At 47.9% G+C, this 21097-nt stretch overlaps 1 protein-coding gene across 1 annotated transcript in view; it reads right to left on the reverse strand.

Moving 5' to 3' along the window:
• The window catches only part of HMCN2 (hemicentin 2), a 158361-nt gene extending 142405 nt beyond the window's left edge, over window positions 1-15956 (reverse strand). The window contains exon 1 of the mRNA XM_057724808.1: window positions 15704-15956. Within this exon, the coding sequence (XP_057580791.1) occupies window positions 15704-15956 (253 nt within the window). The remainder of the gene's footprint in view (window positions 1-15703) is intronic.
• Window positions 15957-21097: the final 5141 nt, after the last annotated feature.

Consider the following 21097-nt stretch of genomic DNA (forward strand, 5'->3'; position numbering starts at 1 on the left):
AAAGTGTGTTATTACAAATAAAATGTGCTCCATTTGGAAGGACCGCCTTTATTCTGTGGTCCATCTGCTTCCTGCTTGGGGAGCTGAGGATCTTTCACGGAAGGACAATAATAGCCAAAGGGAGTTGGTTCCCTTCCTGGTTCTACTTGGCGAGTTAAAATGCTGGTCACCAGCTTCCTCTGGGCTCCCCTTCCCAAACTTTTCTTTTCTTTGAGCTTTAAAAAAAACAACTTTACTGGGTTGAGAAATCCAAAATGGGCAGCCCTGTAGTGGAAGGTGGGGAGGATGCCAGACCTAGTATCTAAGGTCTGACCTTCCATTGCCAAGGCTGTCCTGAAAGATTCCATGCTGTGCAAGGGAGGAAGATTCTTTGGAGATATTGCCCAATCCCAACTCTCCCACACCCCGCAGCAATGCTCCCCAACAGTAACCACCTCATCCAGCCTCCTCGTGTCCCAAGCATTCAGCCAGCACAAGCTGAGGACCAGGGATTGTATGGCAAACTCAGGACACAGGAAATTCCAGAAGCCCTGGAGGATCCCCTGGGCTGGAGATCCCTGGAAAGGACTTTAAGGACTCTGTGTTAGTTTCCTATTACTGCTGTAACAAATTACTAAAACCTCAGTGTCTTAAAACAACACATATTCATTTCTGGAGGTCAGAAGTCCTAAAATCAAGGTGCTGGTAGGGCTGTGTTTCTTCCAGAGGCTCTAGGGGAGAATCCATCTTCTTGTCTTTTCCGGCTTTTGGAAGCTTCCTGCATTCCTGGATCATGGTCCTTTTCCTCCATCCTCAAAGCCAGCAATGTAGCATCGTTAAATATCTCCCTCTCCCACTGCTTCTGTCATCACATTCCCTTCTCTGATTCTGATCCCCCTGTTAAAAGGACCCTCGTGATTACAATGGGCCCAACTAGACAATCAGGGATCATCTCTTCATCTCAAGATCCCTGACTTAATCACTTCTGTGAAGTCCCTTTCACTGTGTCAAGTACTAGATTTACAGGTTCTATGGACATCTGTGGGGGCTGGGGGGGAGCATTTCTTAGCATAGCCTCCATCATCCTGTCTCCTTCAAGAATGGGCTTAAACCCCTATGTTCATAGCAGCACTATTCACAATAGCCAAGGCATGGAAACAACCTAAATGTCCATCCACAGATGAATGGATAAAGAAGATGTGGTACATATATATATATAATGGAATACTACTCAGCCATAAAAAAGAATGAAATAATGCCACTTGCAGCAGCACAGATGGACCTAGAGATGATCATACTAAGTGAAGTGAGTCAGAAAGAGAAAGACAAACAGCATATGATACCACTTATCTGTGGAATCTAAAATACGACACAAATGAACATATCTATGAAACAGAAACAGACTCACCGATATAGAGATCAGACTTGTAGTTGCTGGGCAGGGTGGGGGTGGGGGGTGTGTGCAGGATGGGAGAGAGAAGGATTGGGAGTTTGGGATTAGCAGATGCAAACCACTGTATACAGAATGGATAAACAACAAGGCCCTACACACACACGCATCACTTTGCTGTACCACAGAAATTAACACAACATCATAGATCAACCATACTTCAATAAAATACATTTTTAAAAAAGGAACGGGCATCTTTTCATGTGCCTCTTGGCCATCTGTATGTCTTCTTTGGAGAAATGACTATTTAGGTCTTCTGCCCATTTTTTGATTGGGGTGTTTGTTTTGATGATATTAAGCCGCATGAGCGGCTTGTAAATTCTGGAGACTAATCTCTTGTCAGTCACATCATTTGTAAACATTTTCTCCCATTCTGTGCGTTGTCTTTTCATTTTGTTTATGGTTTAGTTTGCTGTGCAAAAGCTTTTGCATTTAACTAGGTCCCATTTGTTTATTTTTGTTTTTATTTCCATTACTCTGGGAGACGGATGGAAAAAGATATTGCTGCGATCTATTATATCAGAGAGTGTTCTGCCTATGTTTTCCTCTAAGAGTTTCATAGTGTCCGGTCTCACACTTATGTCTTTAATTCATTTTGAGTTTATTTTTGTGTATGGTGTTAAAGAATGTTCTAATTTCATTTCTTTGCATGTAGCTGTCCAGTTTTCCCAGCACAATTTACTGAAGAGACTGTCTGTCCCCCATTGTATAGTCTTGCCTCCTTGGCTGTAGATTAATTGACCATGATGGACCTAGAGATTGTCATACTGAGTGAAGTAAGTCAGAGAAAGAGAAATATCGTATGACATCGTTTATATATGGAATCTAAAAAAAAATGATACAAATGAACTTATTTACAAAACAGAAACAGACTCACAGACTTAGAGAAGGAACGAAGGAACTAACGGCTGCCAGAGGGGAAGGGTGGGGGGAGGGATAGTTAGGGAGTTTGGGACTGACATGTACACACCGTTATATTTAAAATGAATAACCAACAAGGATCCACTGTGTAGCACAGGGAACTCTGCTCAATATTGTGTAGCAACCTAATTGGGAAAAGAATTTGAAAAAGAATAGATACATGTATATGTATAACGGAATCATTTTGTTGTATATCTAAAACTAACACAACATTGTTAATCAACTGTACTCTAATATAAAATAAAAAGTTTTTTTTAAAGGGATGGGCTTGGGAAAAAATGATTTGACTACAAACCTATGTGCCAAATGTAACAAGGTTGAGGATGAAGAGATTCAAGACCCCCATCTTTAAAAAGATGGGGAAACTGAGGCCAGAGAGGGGAAGAGAGTCCTTCAAGGTCAGGTGGGAAGATCTGGCACTAGCGTTGATTGGCTACATCACATCAACAGTGACCCCTTCACTTGTTCATCATCATAGACCTCATACCAGCCTCATGCCTGGCACACGGTAAGTGCTTAATAAATGCTGTTCATTTACTCAAATGAGTAAATGAATAACACTTATTTACTCATAATAAATACTGTTTGAGGATACTGTTTGAGCATCTCCAAGTCAGGACCCAAGTTTCCTTTATCTTTACACCCTGTGCCCAGCACAAAGCCAGGCATACAATCAACATCCAGGAAATATTTCTGAATGCCAAACCTGCCTGATCCCCAGGCCCTCCCCCCACAGCACGCTTCTACCCATCACTCAGAGAAGCAGATCAAAACCAGGCAGGAAACCAAATGTGGTTATTTGGGGGCATGCAGAGGGATTGGCCGTATTAAGGGAGAGCTGGCCAGATGGACAAAAGTGTCTGTGATTCCTCCTGAGATAGACGGTGGGGCTTTTTACAAGCTCTGCCCCAAGTTCTGAACAAAGAAGGCTCTCAGGGGAATGCATACACAGACACACTGATGCACAGAAACTAGTCTGATTTCTTCCTTTTACTGAACGGATAATCCCCAAACGAGCTCTGTGCACTGGCTGCTACTGACCAGCCCCATCATTCCAGGGCTGGACCAGCTTTCAAGATGTCCAGACAGGGCTGGGGGAATGGAGGTCATCTCCACCTGTCCTCCTTGCTGCCCGACTGTCCACCCGCCCACCCATCCATCTACAGCTCCAGGCAGTGAGACAGAGATAGATGCCTTCTTGTCGTTAATTAATGCTGGTCCACAGCTTCATTTGTCATTCCTGGCACCTCCTGCACCATCGTCACTCACCATCCCGAAGCTCCCCAGGACAGGTAACCATTTCAAGACCTGTCTTCCGGCAGGACAGAATAAGGTACCGGGACAAAGAAGAACACCTAGTGTGTCCCCATGTGAGTTTGCCCACTGAGAGGGGTTGCTTAAGCCCCTCTCCATCTGCCTCTTTCACCTGGTCCGGGTAGGGCTGGCTCTGGATAAAAAACCCTTCCTAGCATGATGTTGAGGATGGTGATGATGGAGATGCTGCTGCTGTTGATGGAGATGCTGCTGCTGCTGCTTCTGCTGAGGAGGATGTTGATGTTGATGCTGACGGTGGTGGTGGTGGTGATGGTGGTGCAGGTATAAGTGGGTGATGATGCTAACAGCAGCTTCAACGCATCGAGCACTTATTATTTCACAGAGTTTAGCTCAGTCCTATTAACAGCTCCCTGTTAGAACTGAGGATGCCAAGACTTTGCTGGAGGTCATATACAAGTAGCAAGCGGTAGTCAATATCTGTACTAGTTTCCTGGGGTCACTCTAATAAAACATCACAAACCTGGTGGCTTTAAACAACAGAAATATATTCTCTCACAGTCCTGGAGGCCAGAAGGCCAAAATCAAGGTGTCGGCATACTATGCTTTTTCCGAAGGCTCCTGGGGAGAATCTGCTCCATGCCTTCTTCCTCTTCGCTTCTCGTGATATCAGCAATCATCAGTATTCCTTCACTTGTAGACACACCATCACTCCAGTCCTCCTCCCTGTGTCTCTTCTCTCCTTATAAGGATACCAGTCGCATTGGATTAAGGGCTCAGTCTACTTCAGTATGACTTCATCTTAACTAATTACATTTTCAATTATCCTATTTCCAAAAAAGGTCACATTCTGAGGTCCTAGGAAGAACGGGAATTCTGTGAGGATACTGTTCAATCTAGAATAATGTCCAAATCCACATATTTGGCTCCAAAACCTGTTCTCTTTGCCACTGGCTATACTGCCTTCAAAAATAAGGGTGGTGATCATGGTGATGACAGCTACCATTGTTTTTGTTTTCGTTGCTGTTTTATGGGGGGGGGGGGGTTGTTTTATTTTTTTCCTTCAGATCTTTATTGGAGTATAATTGCTTTACAATGTTGTGCCAGTTTCCACTGTACAACAAAGTGAATCAGCTGTATTTATCTATATATCCCAGTATCTCCTTCCTCTTGAGCCTCCCTCCCATTCTCCCCATCCCGCCCCTCTAGGTCATCACCAAGCCTCAAGTTATCTCCCTGTGCTATTGTTTTAATATTCATTAAGCACCAGATTCTGTTCTAGGCACTTGACATACATTCACTTAGAAAAACCTTATAGCAACGTATAGTCTCCTTTTTATTATCTCCATTTTCTAGATGAGAATTTGAGGGCTAGGGAGATAAAGCAAACTGCTCAAGGCCTTATGACAAGGAAGCGGCAGAGATGGGATTCAAACCTGGGTCCGTCTGACCCCAGATCCAAGCTCTCAACCATGCGTGAAGCTGCAGACACTTGGCACTTGTTCCCCAGCCCCTCATTCCTGTTCCTGGAGGAGGAGGGAGATTCATGACTGAGTGTGGACGCTTCCCAAACAGCTGGGCAGAAGTGGAGTGCGGCCCCTCTGAGCAGGGCTCGCTGGTCACAGGGAAGATTAAACACGTGACCTTGGCTCCGCTTGTGCTACCCTCGGGAATATGAGCCCCAGAAGCCTGGCCCAGAACCATCTCTCCAAAGGGAAATTTTTTCCACTGGACAAGAGGAGGGTGTGGAGCCTCTAGGACATGTGAGGATCACGCACAAGAAGAACCACCCAGCTCTTCACACGAGTGATGCTCCAGTCCCTTGCCTAGTCTGTGTGTCCCAGTGGTCAAGGCCACCGCCAGACACTAGAGGTCCAGTCTCAGAAATACCTCAAGTCCAAGACTCTTCCCGAGCCTGCCTTTCCCACCTCCTTCTCGAAAGCAGGGCTTGAATCCTGGGGCGACTCTGGGTGTGCACATACCCCCACCTCCAGCTGCAGGGACCCCGGGCAGGGGGCCGCCATCTGCCACCATTATGGGCAAATTATGTCCCCTCTCTGGGACTCAGTACTCCCATTTCTTTCCTTCTTCTTTTTTATTTTATTTTATTTTATTTTATTTTTTGGATGTGGACCATTTTTAAAGTCTTTAATTGAATTTGTTACAATATTGCTTCTGTTTCATGTTTTGGTTATTTGGCCACGAGGCATGTGGGATCTTAGCTCCCTGACCAGGGATCGAACTCACACTCCATGCATTGGAAGGTAAAGTCTAAACTACTGAACTGCCAGGGAAGTTCCAGTTCTCCCATTTCTAAAAGGCAGGGGCTAGAGAAAATGAAGTCCAGCTTGCTAGGATTACAACAGTTCCTGAACCCAGGGCTGGCTGAATGGATTCCGTTGAAGACACTGCTGAAGGACAGATACGATGGCGGGGCAGAAAAGACCTGGGCAGGCGGCTCAGTCCAAAGAAACAAAATGGCCCCAGAACCTCAGAACCTGCCTCTGCTTCCTCCTTGGAGTCCAGGAGTCCAGACTCTGAGTCTCCTGAGGGCCTCCTGAGGAGCCCCTTTTGCCCTGAACACCCAATGGATTCAGCTCTGCCCTGAGTGTCCGCATCAGCCAATCCCCCCATCTTCAGGGAGATGTTTGGATGCATATGCCTGCCAGCCTCAGAGCCACTGTTTCTGCTGTTCCCTCTGCCTGCTGTGCTCCTCCCCGTCCTCTATGGACCCTTCCCCTCTCCCCCAGCCCTTGTCCATCTCAACTCAAAGGTCACTCCTGTCTCCCCACCTCTCAGGGCAGTCTGGGCCTCTCTGTTACAGGAACCACACCGTGGTTAAGGAACTTGGCCCTTCACTGTGGGCCTGGCCAGATGGACTGAAAGTGCCACAGCAAGCTGGCACCCTGCCTGGAACATGGCAATCCCCTGGGAATCACATATCCACCCAGTGAACATGGGTCTTTCAGGGATCCCTGGGGACCAGGTTGAACCCACAAGCCCAGCCCAGCCCCTGCAGACGGCCTTTCACCCTCAGACTCAACACGTGCTCGCCCTGCGGCTTCTCCTCTCGGGGGCATCCCCAGCCTGTCTCTCTCCTCACACCCCTGCCCGGCACAGACACCCCTGGAAAGCCCAGGCAGGAGCACTGCCCTTTGATAAGGTGCCATCAGTGACAGGGACAGGCCCAACCCAGTTCACAGCTCACAGGCCTCCAAGGAGACAGGCACCAGGGCTGAGCCAAGGGGCTGGAATTTCATCTCAGAGCAAAGACTGACTGTATCTATTTCATGATGAGAGACTTGTTAACAGAAATGTCACTCCAGGATGACAGTACACACACACACACATGCACATACACGCACACACACACATGAACACACACACACGCATTAAAGCGGACAGGCAGAGTCCCAGCTGCCCCACCTCACAGGCAATTCTGTGAACTGAACACGTTCACTCAGCCTGCCTGCATCCTGGCCGGTGACCAACTAAAACCACCTCTTCCCTGGGGAACGCTGACGGTACACCCGGCAACCCCAAGAAGATGCTCAAACTCACCCTCAATTAGACACGTGCAAATTAAGACAGATCACCATTTCTCACCTATCAGATTAGCAAGAAAGGGAAGAGTGATGTCCCCAGATGCCGGCAAGGGTTTGGGAAAAAAGCAGTCTCACGCTCTCTCCATAGTAGGAGGGCAAGATGGTACAGCATTTTTGGAGGACAGTTTGCTGATATCTATTAAAATAACGTTCATATGCTTTAAAAACACAATTGCAGTTCTGGGAATGTATCCAATAGATACGCTGTGTTTTTAAAAATATTTATTTATCTATTTTGGCTGCGCTGGGTCTTAGTTGTGGCATGTGAACCCAGCTGCGGCATGCAAACTCTTAGTCGTGGCATGGGAACTCTTAGTTGCAGCATGCAGACTCTTAGTTATGGCATGCGAACTCTTAGTCGTGGCATGCGAACTCTTAGTTATGGAATGCAGACTTCTTAGTCGGGGCATGCATGTGGGATCTAGTCCCCCAACCAGGGTTGGAACCCGCGCCCCCTGCATTGGGAGTGTGGAGTCTTACCCACTGGGCCACCAGGGAAGTCCTGTTCCTATAGATGTTTTTGCAAATGTGTGTGCACAGCGTAAGGAAACTGAAAGCAACCTATTTTCCATAATGTGGGAATGGCTGGATAAATCAAGATAAGATAAGCTGAGATCCCTCCTGTAACACCTTCTGTAGTCACTAAAACCATGGGGTGGGTCTACATTTCCTAACATGAAAAGATATCCGTGATATATCATGTGGGGGAGAAAAAGCAAGTTGCAAAGCAGTATGCATAGTAAAATCCCATTTTTCTATAATAAAGAACTAAGAGTACACATGTATACAAGTGAATAACATACACACGGTCTGGAAACACACAAAATTATTAAAAGTGTTTGTATCTTTTGAGAGTCTTGCTATTAGAACATTTAACAAGCATGTGTTTTGTAATTTTTTGAGGAAACAATAATTTCAGTTATTCACTGAAAGAGCTAAGCCCTCATGCCAAAATTAGACAAAAAACACAAAGAAAGACTATCACTTACTGATCATACCTATTTAAATGAAAGGAAAACTCCTAAACAAGACCCTGGCAAACAGAATCCAGCTGTGTATTGAAGAATAATTCACTATGACCGAGCACGGCTTATGCAAAGAATGTGCAAATGGTTAAAAATGAAGGAATCACATCCAGAGATCAACAGGAGAAAGATCTTACAAATATCTCAACAAAGCCAGAAAGTCACTGGCTAAAATTCAGCACCATCCCCACTTGGGATTTTTGTTTGGGGGGTGTTTTTTTCTACCCTTAAAAAAATTAAGAACGTGGGGCTTCCAAGGTGGCACAGGGGTTAAGAATCCACCTGCCAATGCAGGGGACACAAGTTCGAGCCCTGGTCCAGGAAGATCCCACGTGCCGCAGAGCAACTAAGCCCATGCGCCACAACTACTGAGCCTGTCTGCCACAACTATTGAGCCCATGTGCCACAACTACTGAAGCCCACGTGTCTAGAGCCCATGCTCCGCAACAAGAGAAGCCAATGAGAAGCCCACACACCATCCATGCTCTGCAATGAGAAGCCCACACACCACAACGAAGAGTAGCCCCCGCTCACCGCAATTAGAGAAAGCCTGAGCACAGCAACAAAAACCCAACACAGCCAATTAATTAATTAAAAGAAAATTAAGAATGAAAGTATCTTCCTTCACCTGAAGAAGAAAACCTCAAACCAAGAACCAACACCATACAGTGATATACAAGCAGAAGCAAGACAAGACCGACTTCAGCCACAACCATTACTTAACACTGTGCTAAATACCACAAAACATTCCAAACAAGGGGAAATTTTGATTGGAAAAGAGGAGACAATATTATAATTTGGACAGGCTGTGATTGTCAACCTAGAAAACTCAAGACATCACCCCTCAAAAAATTAGAACTAGTCTTTTTTTTTTTTTACAAAGTCTTCAGTAAGAAAGTTGGAAACAAAATAAATACATGAAAATAAATTGCTTTCCAACACACTAGCAATACTCATTTGCAAAAAATGTAATGAAAAAAAATTCCTGGTCAAAATAGTCATACAAAACCCAAAATATTTAGAAACAATCTTAAAAAGAAATGGGTGAAATCTATTAGGAAAAAAAAAGCCTATAAGTTTTTTACAAGAGGAAATAAATATGTAAAAAGAGGAAGAGGTCTAAGGAAGGGAGGGAATACGGGGATATGTGTATAAAAACAGATGATTGAACTTGGTGTACCCCCAAAAGAATAATAAATAAATAAATAAATAAAAAAGAGGAAGAGGTCTCCTAGATGGAAACAATGGAATTTTTTTTAATGATAATTCTTCCCTCAAATCAAGATTTAATACAATTCTGAGCAAATTCACAGCAGGAATTCTTTTGGAAGTTGACTACGTTTTTCTACTTTTCATATGAAAAGAATACACGTTCAAGAATATTTTGAAAATGAAGAAGATGGATAAGAAGAACATGAAGAAGGTGCAGGGCTAAGTAACTCTGGAAATGAGCTGCATCTATAAGATTAAAGGCAAAAGAACTGGACTCTAGCTAATAAAGTTGTTTTCCATGGGGTGCAAGTTAGCAATGCTAAACCACTAAAAATGTGTACTGGAACTGAACGATTAAGTAAATGGTTAGTGGGTGGCGGATGGTGAGAGCCAGGTTAGTCACTGTTGGAGTGGGAGGTAATAGACAAGCAGGAGTAAGGTTAGAAGGATCCACGTGGTAACAAATGAGAGCTGAAGGCATCAGAATGAACTCATGTTCAGCTTAATATAGATACAAACAGTTACATATAGAAATATTTATAGATATAGGTATACACACAAGTTATATATACAACCTGTATCTCCTTGCACTGTCAGCTAAAGATACGGAAGCAGTGACACCCCAGTAGCAACAAGCACACCTAGCACTCAGATACTGGTGTCTAATACCGTTTTTTAATAAAAGGAACCAGGGCTCCTCAGAGAAATTGCTAATTCTAGGACTGGGACAGGAAATACATGAGTCTGGAATATCTTGTAGTTCCACAAAGTAAGAAAGTGCTTTAAAAAAATTCACAATAATAGGGGAATGTCAAAGGCACACAGAGGCCAAATAAAAGAGCTTCTAATGACTAAAGCTGGAAAAATTTGAGCAACAAAATAAAGTAGTATCGGATAATAACCCAAAGTATAAAACTGTGAGTCCACACTGATACCTATAAATGACTGAATAACAAATAAATAGAGATGAGTCAACTCGCTCATGCAGATTTCCAAACAATGTATGTAAATACCCCAAGTTCAAGGAGGTGGATCACAATTCCTTCCTTCTTAAGTGTGGGCTGTGTGTAAGTGACTTACTTCCAAAGAAGACAGTACGGAAAAGGAGAAAGAAAAGAGTAAGCTTACAGTGAAGGCACCTGACCTCAGCCTCAGCCAGGTGATCAAGCTCCGCGCCAACAGTGATAAGTCATATTGACAGCATGTACCCTTGACATGATGTGATGAGAACGACATTGCTCCTCTGTGGTCTTCCTCCCATGACCCAGTCTAACCAGAAAAAAATATCAGGCAAATCATGACTGCGGGACAAAACACCTGGGCAATACTCATCAAAACTGTCAAGGTCATCAAAAACAAAGTTTGAGAAACCGTCGCAACCAAAAGAGGACTAAGGGGAATGACAACTAAATGTAATGTGGGATCCTGGATGGGACCTGGGTACAGATGTCAGGAGAAAATTGAGGAAATCTGAATAAAGAATGGACTTTAGTTAATAGTAACATATCAATCTTGGTTTGTTAATTGTGATAAATGTACCATCGTAATATAAGATATTAATAACAGGGAACTGGGTGTTAGGTATATGGGGACTTCTGTACTATCTTTGCGATAATTCTGTATATTTAAAACTGTTCTAAAATTAAAAGTTTATTAAAATTTTAAAACTGTCCACTGATGAACAGATAAAGAAGATACAGCATATATACACAATGCAATATTTTTCAGCCACGAGAAAGAAGGAAATCCTGCTGTGTGGGACAACTTGCATGGACCTTGAGAGCATTATGCTAAGTGAAATGTGTCAGACAGAGAAAGACAAATACTCTATGATCTCATTTATATGTGGAATCTAAAAAAAGGTGGAACTCATAGAAACAGAGAGCAGAATGGTGGTGACCAGGGGTCTGGGAGTGGGAGAAATGGGGAGATGTTAGTCAAAGGCTACAAACTTCCAATTATAAGATGAATGAGGTCTGGAAGTCGAATGTAGACTATAGTAATTATCGCTAATAATACTGTATTATGTACTTGAATATTGCCAAGAAAGTAGATTCTAAATATTCTCACCACAAAAAAGAAATAGGAATTATGTGACATGATGGAGGCGTTAGCTTACGCTTTGGTGGTAATCATTTTGCAATATATAAATGTCTCAAATCAATACATTGGACATCTTAAAAATAACCCAATATTATGTGTCAATTATATTTCAGTAAGGCTGGGGTAAATTTTTTAAAAGAACAGGAGAAAGGATTTGCCTTATTATAAAGCCAAATAATGAATACAATGTGCTCCTGGCATAAGAATTGTCATACAATGGAACAGAATGGAAAGCCCCGGTAAATTAATAGATATAAAGTAATTTTGGATAAAGGCAGGATCCAAATGAATGAAAAAGAAAGGATTATTCAATAAAATGTACTTGAACCATTAATTACCCTGTTCTAGAAGAATTACATCAAATTATTTTTAATGCCATGTGCCAATTTTTTTTAATTCCAGGTTAAAAAAATTAAATATAAAGAGAAAAAAAGAAAACGAATGAAAAAACCTAGAATATGTACCTAACCGATTTTGTGACAGAAAAAAATCTTTCTGAGAATGAAAGTGAAGAAATTACAAAGGGAAAAAGTCAGTAGATTTTGCTACATAAAAATTTAAAACTTCAGAACATCAGGAATCACAAATATTAGAAGGCAAAAAAACCCAAAAATCAAACAAACAAAAAAACCCAAGAAAAATGCTAACCACATAACAAGAAATAAGTAATATCATCAATATAAAGTCCTCATACTGACTGATTAGAAAACCACTAAAAACCCCAAATGGAAAAATGAGTAAAAGAACTGACAATTTACAAAAGAAGAAATTCACACACACAAAAATCTAGTGAACATTTGAAAACTTACTGAACCTCACTAGCAAATAAAATTAGAAGATATCATTTTCCATCTTTTGAATTAGGGAAAAAATGTTATTATCCTAATCCCTAGAGTTGGGGGCAGCTGCTCTGAAATGGCCCCTCACATGCTTCTGGTAGAAGTGTAAACTCCCAAAACATTTTGGAAAACAATTTGAAGAGTTGCCCACCCAACTCAGTGTGTTTATAACAACATAGGAATTCCACTTCCAAAAATTTAATCCACTGAAAACACCAATCAAAGATGCAGACAAAGATGTACACACCAGAGAGCTTTTTGCAACATTTTAATAGAGAAAAACTGAAAACAACCTAAATTTCAGCCAAAATAAAACCATTAGCAAAATTCTAACTTTGCAGTTTGGGAACATGCCACTATTTTTCATTTAAAAACTTTAAAAAATATTTCCAAAGCACAGGTTCTGGGTTACGTCCAAGCATATGCAGTCCAGAACCACCTAAATTTGCCTTGCAAAGTGTGGTTGTTGGGGTTTAAGACAGGGGTTTCCTTTAAGAAGGCCTTCCCAGTGTGCAGCCCTGGGGGGCCTGAACTGTCAGCTAAAACCCCTGTCTCTCAGCTCCACTTCCAGCAAAGGGAATTCCTCTGGCTGATTCAAAAGACACAGCCTAACCTAAGCCCAATCCCTGCTCAGAAACCCTCAGCGGCTGCTCACAGCCCATAGAAGGAAATCTAAGTGCTCGAGTTCTCAGTTCCGCAGTCATAGCCCGGACCAATCTCGCCTCTCCCCGCTTTCCCATTTCATCCCTCCTACACCCCAGCTCCACATCCACACACACCTGCCCCTACACGTCAGCCACCACTCAGCGAGCACCATGTGCTCAGGGAGACCTCCCTCCCACTGCACCCCTGGCACCTAGCATCGCCAGACAAATGGTCCAAAGCTGATAAATTTCCCTTCATCTTCAAGTCCTGCTCCAATGCAGCTCCCTTAGAGAGCCTTTGGTTAGTCCCTTCCCTTGCTAGCTGACAGGCACGAGCTGTCAGGAGTGACACCATCTACCCTCTGCCTGGCTTGTCGCCAGCAGGCGGCTGGCTCCATGGCGTGAACCCTGCCCCCTTCACACTGGAAGCCTCACAAGACTGTGTACACAGCAGAGGCTCAATAAACACTGAGGTCCCCCTCCACTGGACCTGGGGTGTCTGTAGGGAGCATGGTTTGGGGAGCAGAGGTGGGGGAGGAGGAGGGGGTTTTTCTGTGTCGTAGAAGATGGAGTGAAGGCTGGAGAGTCATGTATGTGCTCAGTGCCCAGAGAGGAGAGGTTGGGGATGGAATGAGGGTTTCGTGAAGATGATGGCCAGGGAGAGGGCAGTGAGGACACGATGGGTCCTGGGACACCATGTCTGGTTCCAACAAGCTGCTCTCCTGTCCTGAAACTGCAGTCAAGCATGTTAGAGACAAATATGGATTCTGAATCAGAAATTATGTCAGCCTGGCAGGTGGCCTTGCATAAATCCCATCCGTGTCCTGAGTCTCAGTTTCTCCGATTGTAAGAAAACGGCTGGATTAAATGATCTCTAAGCTCCCCCCATGCAATATCTTTGGAAGCCCAAGAATGACCCAGAAAGGGAGTGAGAAAGGTAAGGGGGTAGAGGGTGAACTGTGTCTGAGCCGAAGCCCCCAGAATACACCTCCCACCCCACGTCTTCACAATTCCCCCACCCTTGCTGCCCCCTGACCCCTAGGAGGGAGCTGTCCTTCTGATGTTCCCAGAAATCTTTTTCTAGACCTCTGACTTCTGGGCTCTGAGCTGCAGAGACCTACCGAGCCCAGAACTCCTAGAAGCAGAGGGACTCCACACTCAGCCTGAGGGCTGCATGGGACTATGTCACACCCACTGTTGCCTGTTTTTCAAATATCTGCAATGATGCTGTGATTAATAAAGGAAAATTCTCCTAAAAGGGCTGACTAGGGGATTTCCCTGGTGGTGCAGTGGTTAAGAATCTGCCTGCCAATGCTGGGGACACAGGTTTGAGCCCTGGTCCAGGAAGATCACACATGCCACAGAACAACTAAGCCCGTGCGCCACAACTACTGAACCTGCGCTCTAGAGCCCACCAGCCACAACTACTGAGCCCACACAAGGCAACTACTGAAGCCTGCGCGACTAGAGCCGGTGCTCTGCAACAGGAGACGCCACGGCAGTGAGAATGAGAAGCTCACGCGTCCAATGAAGAGCAGCTCCAGCGCACCACAACTAGAGAAAGCCCGCAGGCGGCAACGAAGACCCAATGCAGCCAATAAGTAAGTAAGTAAATAAATAAATAAATTTTTAAATAAATAAATAAAATGAAACGGCTTACTAGCTCATATAGCCTCGGGTCATTGTGTATTTTCTCAGCACAAGAACACTATGCAGTGCAGTTCTGCAAGGACTCTACCATTTTTATTTTCTTTCCTGGCTTTATAAGGCTATCCTTCTGGATAGAGAGGTGGCTGACGGAGAGACGTGATAAAACAGAGTAAAATGAATCATAGGATCTGGGTGGTGGGCTGACAGATGTTCAGCCCCGTATTTTGCTGTAAGTCTGAAGTTTTTCATTAAAAATGTTGGAGAAAAAGCAATCCCGTCACTCAGAAAGTTGGGAGTCTGAGCACGCGCTGCAGCTGTTTTTTGAAACTCCCCACAGTGGGATCTCCCAGGGGTCTTTTCAAGGGCATGCCCCTCACCCTGAGCTGAAAGTTAGGGGGCTGCAGGGGAGGAGGTGCTGCCTGCAGGGGCGAAGGGGTTAGGTGGCGGGGGCCCTGGCAGTGAGAATAGGGCGGGCGGAGGCCACGCGGCTGCTGGTTTTCTCGCGAAACAAGTAAGGGGCAAGACGCGAAGTTCTCCCGCCTGGGGGGCCCTTAGGGCCCCTGAGGCCGGTGAGGGGCGTTAATTCTAAGAATTAACAAAGGCAGACCCTGCATAGGCTCGTGAGTGCCAGGCCCTGGCCACGAAGGCCCCATTTCAACATCTCAGCACGTTCGGGAGGTGAGGCTCCGGAAGGCGAGGTCACTGGCTGAAGTCGCACAGCCGGGAGGTGGCTGCGCGGCATGGGAACGCAGGGCCCCCGCCTCTCCGTCACTCGCCTGGGGAGGCGCAGGAGAAGGGGAGCTCCGGTTCCCAGGGGAGGGGAAGGACGGGGCGGCCGCACGGCCTGCCCCAGGTGCTCGGGCTCGGGCAGGGTGAAGGCGTCGAGAAGGCGCCCCCGCCGCGCCGCAGTGCAGCCGGCGGGCGTCCAGTGCGCGCGGGGCTCAATGCGGGCGCGTGAGCGCACGGCGCCGGGGCCCCGGGCCGGGGGCGCGGAGCGCGCTACCTGGGTCGTGGAAAGGCACCAGCGCGTAGTTGGCGATGGCCTGGCTGCCGCGGCTCAGGCTGCGCTCCAGGATGCGCGAGGCGCCGTCCATCACCTGCATCAGGTCGTCCCACATGGAGCCGGTGACGTCGAAGACGATGGCCAGGGTGGCGGCCCCCGTGGTAGGGGGCAGCTTGGTCCCGGGCTCGCCGGCCACCGCCGCTGCCGCCGAGACCGCCAGCAGCAGCCGCAGAAGCGGCGCCCGGGGCATCATGCTGAGCGCGGCCGAGGGGCTACGGCTGCCGCGGTGGAGGCGCGCGGGTCCTTGCGAGCGCAGCCGCCCTGGTGCACCCGGCGGCCACCCGACGTGCGGCTGCAGCGCGGCGCCTCGTTCCGTCGGGCTGCGGCCGGTGCGCCGGTGCGCGCGGGACGTGGGTTTGCGGCGGGGTCCCCCTGCTGGGAGCCCGAGGCGGGTCCTAGAGCCCACCCCGTTCAGGGTCACGGGCACGCCTCCTCTGCTCCCCCCACCGTGACTCAAACTTTCCCGGCCCCGCTGCTCGCCAGTCCAGACCCGAGGTTAGGGGAGGACGCGGGGCGGACGGCAAAAGGGAGCTGGGGCCTCGGCCAAGGCCGCGAGGGATGGGGACGCACGGGGCGCACTGGACACCTGCGCCTCCCGCGGACAGCGCGCCCCACTGCGGGGGCGGGAGAGGAAGGGGGAGCGCTGGCCCTGCCCTGGAGGGCTGCCCACGGGCCCTGGCTCTTGTGGCTCCCTCCACCCAGCCCCCTAAAAAACTCCCCGACACACACACACACACACACACACACACACACACACACACACACAGCAACTCCCTTTCTTTCCGCAGGAATCTGTGCGTCCCAGTAATTGTCTATTATTACTGTTATAATCAAACAACGGAAGTTGAGCAGCTACTAGGTGCTAAGCGTTTCCACATAGTTATTATTTCCTCGAGTGCTCGCTGCAACCCTGGAGGGAGGCACTAACACTGAACCCATTTTACAGATGAGCAGACTGAAGCTCAGTCGTTTGCCCATAGTCACTCAGCTCTCAAGTAGTAGAGACTCGCTTAGAAGCCAAGTCTAGAAGGATTCCAAAGCCCCTGGGCTCTGCTGCCTCCGCTAAGTGTTATAAGACATTATCATAGGTCATCTGATGACTCCAGAAGATGGGGGTGTGCCCCTCTGCCCACCTGCCTCACTAGATCCCCTGCATCCCACGTGAGGGTTCTGGGACACACAGGGGGTGCCAGTGGTGCTGCCTGGGTCCCTGTAAACATCGCCTCCCAGGCAGTGCTCCCTCCCACCACTTGGAGAGGGTCGGGCACCCCAACACTGCTCATCCCAGGCTGTGCTCTCATGGCTTATTTCTGAGTCTCTCTCCCTACTGGCCTAGAAGCCCCTTGAGGGTAGGGCTGCATCTTGGTTCCCCCAGTCAGCCCCCAGTTCCCACCCCAGGCCCCAGCACATAGGGGGACTCACTCAGTATTGACTGAATAAATAAAGAAGAGACAGCTTTTGTGGGCCTGGTTTGGAGAGCCATGGGAGGGAACCCAGCCTGGTCCTGTTACTTTTCAACCCCTCCCCTGAGAAGATCACGCTCCCAGGACAGGGACAGGCAGACCTGTGGATGTGGCTGACGGCAACGTGGCTGAAGGCTCCGTGTCTGTATGTGGGGGAGTGGGGGGTGGGGGTTGGATTTCTCCAGCCCCTGCCTCTTCGGAGCCCTCAGCCAGGAGGAAGCCTCCCCCCACCTCCTCCCCATAACTTCTCCTTTCCCCCTCATCTCAGCTCAGACCCCATCTCTGAGGTTACTTCAGCATGTTACCCTGTGACCCCACAGCCCCTTGCCTGACCCCTTGTCCTAGTACTGATCACACTCTGTCACCAATGTCGTCTCTGCCCCCCCCCCCCCAGCTGTGAGCTCTGGGGCAGCAGAGACCCCGTACCTGCCTGGTAGGTGCCTGATAAAGTTTTGCCACCTAAATGGGTTAACAGGTATCAGAGAGTATGCGTGGCAGGGCCCTGGCCTTGGGGGAGAAGCAACACATAGGACCAGGGCAAGTGCCTTTCATAAGAAGGATGAGGGTCCAGGGAAAATGGTCTCCTGGAACTGCCTGTCTCACGGGATATGGTGGGAACCTAGTGCCTAGACCAAAGTGACAGCAGAACTCACGGTCAAGCTCATGGGAGGTTGAGTCACCTGCACTTCTGAACACTGGCTCTTTAAATCTCCTTGGGCTAAGGCTGTGGCTGGCCCCAGAGTCTGGGTAGGGCTGGGCCAGCTGTTGGAGAGACAAGAGAGGCCCCAGCTGTGGGAAGGCAAAGGCGAACAGGAGCCAGGAAGCAGGCAGGGCTCGCAGACGGTGACATTTCAGGCACCCACCGTGCAGGGGACCTTTGAGGACAAACAAGTCCTTCGGTCATTCACTCTGCATATGTTGGCTGGGTCTAAGCTGGGTGTCCAGCACTCTGCTAGGCACTGTGGGGGAGGGGGGACATACAGATGTGTAAGACACGCTTCCTACCCAGGGGAGAAGAGACATGTAAACAAACAATTCTAAGTCAATGAGATAAGTGCTAATAGAAGAATTACCAAGAGCTCTGGGAACTCAGAGGAAGGAGTGGCTGAGCCTAAGGGGTCAGAGGAGGCTACAGAGTGAGCCTGAGAAGCCTCCGAGAATGAGAGGGGAAGGGCATTCCAGGAGCGGGAACAGCATGTGCAAAGGCAGGAAGACACGAGACATCCACTGCTAGCCCATACCGCTGGAGGGTGATGGCAGAGGAGAGGACAAAGGCCAGATCTTAAAGGGCCTTACGTGTCTTACAGAGGGCATGGGGTTCCTGCAAAGGCCTTGGGGAGCTATGGAAGACCGTTCGTCCTGTTCCAGTTTGCACTGCAGAAAGCTCACAGCAGCACAGGTTCAGAGGGTCGAGCTTGTAGATGCCAAGAAACCATAAATCTTCTCCCCACGGAGCTGAGAGCAGAACTGGTCCCAAGGAAAGTAAGATGCTCCTCCTTGAGCTGATCGCAGGAACAAGTGGGACCATGGATTTGAGTCCCCAAATAGCCTTGTGACCTTGAGCGAGGCCCTCTCCCTCGCTGTCTTGGTTTCCCTATTTGTGGAATTCTTGGAGATGGGAGGGGGCTGACAAGATGATCTCCAGTGGTTCTTGCAGCCCACACCCGCTCTAGAACCACCCCCGGGGTCCCTTGGAGACACAGGAAGGATGCCAGGGAATGTCTGAGCTCATGGTAGCAAAGCCTCCCCCAAATGCCATGAAGGGAGGCTTGGGCAGGCACCTGTCTTCCAGGATGGCTCAGTTAAGCCTCTCTGGGCACTCAGTGCTCCCCAGGAATGTAACCACGGTCCCCCACGTGGTCCCCCAAGTGACAAGGCCTGCAGTGCAGAGCGTGAGCACAGGAGGCCAGAGGAAACACAACCGAACCTCATCAATCAACTTCCATCCCACCACCTCGACTTTACAGACCTCCTGGGAGCCCACATTTTTGAACTCAAGATACTCCACACATTTTTCCCCTGTTTCCAGAAGGCGCGGTCTCAGTGGAGTTATTTGTTTCCTAGCATACCACATGTTTGCTGTGGAGAGCACCATGGGGCTGGCCCATCTGCTTGAAGGAGGCACACACTGTCATGGCTCCCCCCCGTGGCTCTCAGCCTTGGCTTGGGAATCCAGGCCTGTCTACTGTGTCTGTGCTGGGATCCAAGACCAGCTGAAGGGCTGGATCAGAACCCAGGGCTCTAGGCACTTGGCTGGTCCAAGAAAAGGGGCCCCTCCCTACCGATGGGCCTTCCTTTCACTTCCTCACATCCTGCTCCCTAAGAGCATCCTAGTCTCACCATATCAGAGCCTCTGTGATTCTGACCCGCACCTCTCACTTCATCCCACCCCAGCCATCTCCCTGAAGGAAACTGCTTTGTTCCTCCAAAAGAGTAAAAAGACTAATGATGGATAGCAGTTGTCAGATCCTTACTGAGTGCCAGACACTCCGCAACACACCTCCTTAGACCTCTTCCAACAACTGCCGAGGTCAGTATTTACGCGTTATGTGACAGGTGGGGAAACTGAGGCTCCGAGAGGTGAAGTCCTGTGTCCAGGCTAGACTTGGCATCCACGCCTGCCTTTCTCCAAAACCTGTGATCAGCTCCTCCACTCCATGCTGCCTCAGAAATGTGGGGGGATGATTTGTACAGGATTCCCACCAAGCAGAACTTCTAGAGCTAATGTGGACCTTGGTGGGCAGCTTCTTGGGCTGGACTCAGATGCAAATTTCAGACCCTCAGCACCTTTGAAATGCCATAAAGTCATCAGGCTACCGTGTTTCACCAAAGGGCCTGAGGAAAATGAAAGGAGAGAGAGAAGCAATCGTGTAGATAAGTCTGCCCGTCCTTCTGTGGTCACACACCCACGGCCTGAGAAGTAGAAACCGTCTCCAAGCCTTGTTTCTCTCTTCTAGGAGGAATTGAAGAATTAAGTGAGGGCCCCAGAGGACAGAACTAGCAAGGAGTCGAAGGAGCTGACAAGTCGGAAAGATGAAGCCACTGAGGATAAGGAGGGGGAGTCGGGGAATCAGAATTGGCATAACTGTGTGTGGGCTCCAAGCAGCCAGGCCCTTGAGTGATTTGCTGCTGAGTCCATCCCTCTGTGGGACCAGCCTCCAGGTCACATGTACGATAAGGAATGGTTTGAGATGGTCCCAAGAAATATTTGAGTAGCTCAAGAGTTACAGGAGCTGTTACTCATCACCATGCCTTCAAGAACAAGCAACGACAAAAGCTAAAGCAGAGCTAAGAGCTCAAAGACTTGCTCATCCTCACCCAGACCTAGCCCGTCCTCCCCCGGATGGAACTCATGTGTCACTGAGCCCCTGATGCTGTCATCAGGGGAAAAGGAGCCCGCCTCGTTGGCAGGGGTCATTGCTCACTGTGCTGTATGCTGAACCTTGTTGTCACTTATGACCATGTTATCACCTTTGTCATTGTCATCAGTGGCTGGGAAGAATATCCAGGATGAGTTGAGGTTTACTGTCTGTCCCTTTTATTCTTTTGCTCTCTCTCTTCTCTCTCTCTCCCCCCCATAATTAAAAATTCCACTGAACTGCTTTGTGCATCTTGGCAGACACTGTTGGCTTCTTACCCTAAAGTTTTCCCCACTTCTTCCTGGAAAGCCTGGAATTCACCCCTAACTTTTAAGTTCAGGTGTCTACTCTTCTTCCGCATGATTCTTTTTGTATTTATGTATTTATGTATTTACGTATTTACTGGCTGTGTTGGGTCTTTGTTGCTGCACACAGGCCTTCTCTAGTTGCAGTGAGCGGGGGCTACTCCTCATTGTGGTGCGTGGTCTCCTCATTGTTGTGGTTTCTCTTGT

This window comes from Hippopotamus amphibius, chromosome 2 (assembly GCF_030028045.1).
Source record: "Hippopotamus amphibius kiboko isolate mHipAmp2 chromosome 2, mHipAmp2.hap2, whole genome shotgun sequence".
In the NCBI taxonomy this organism is placed as follows: Eukaryota; Metazoa; Chordata; class Mammalia; order Artiodactyla; family Hippopotamidae; genus Hippopotamus; species Hippopotamus amphibius.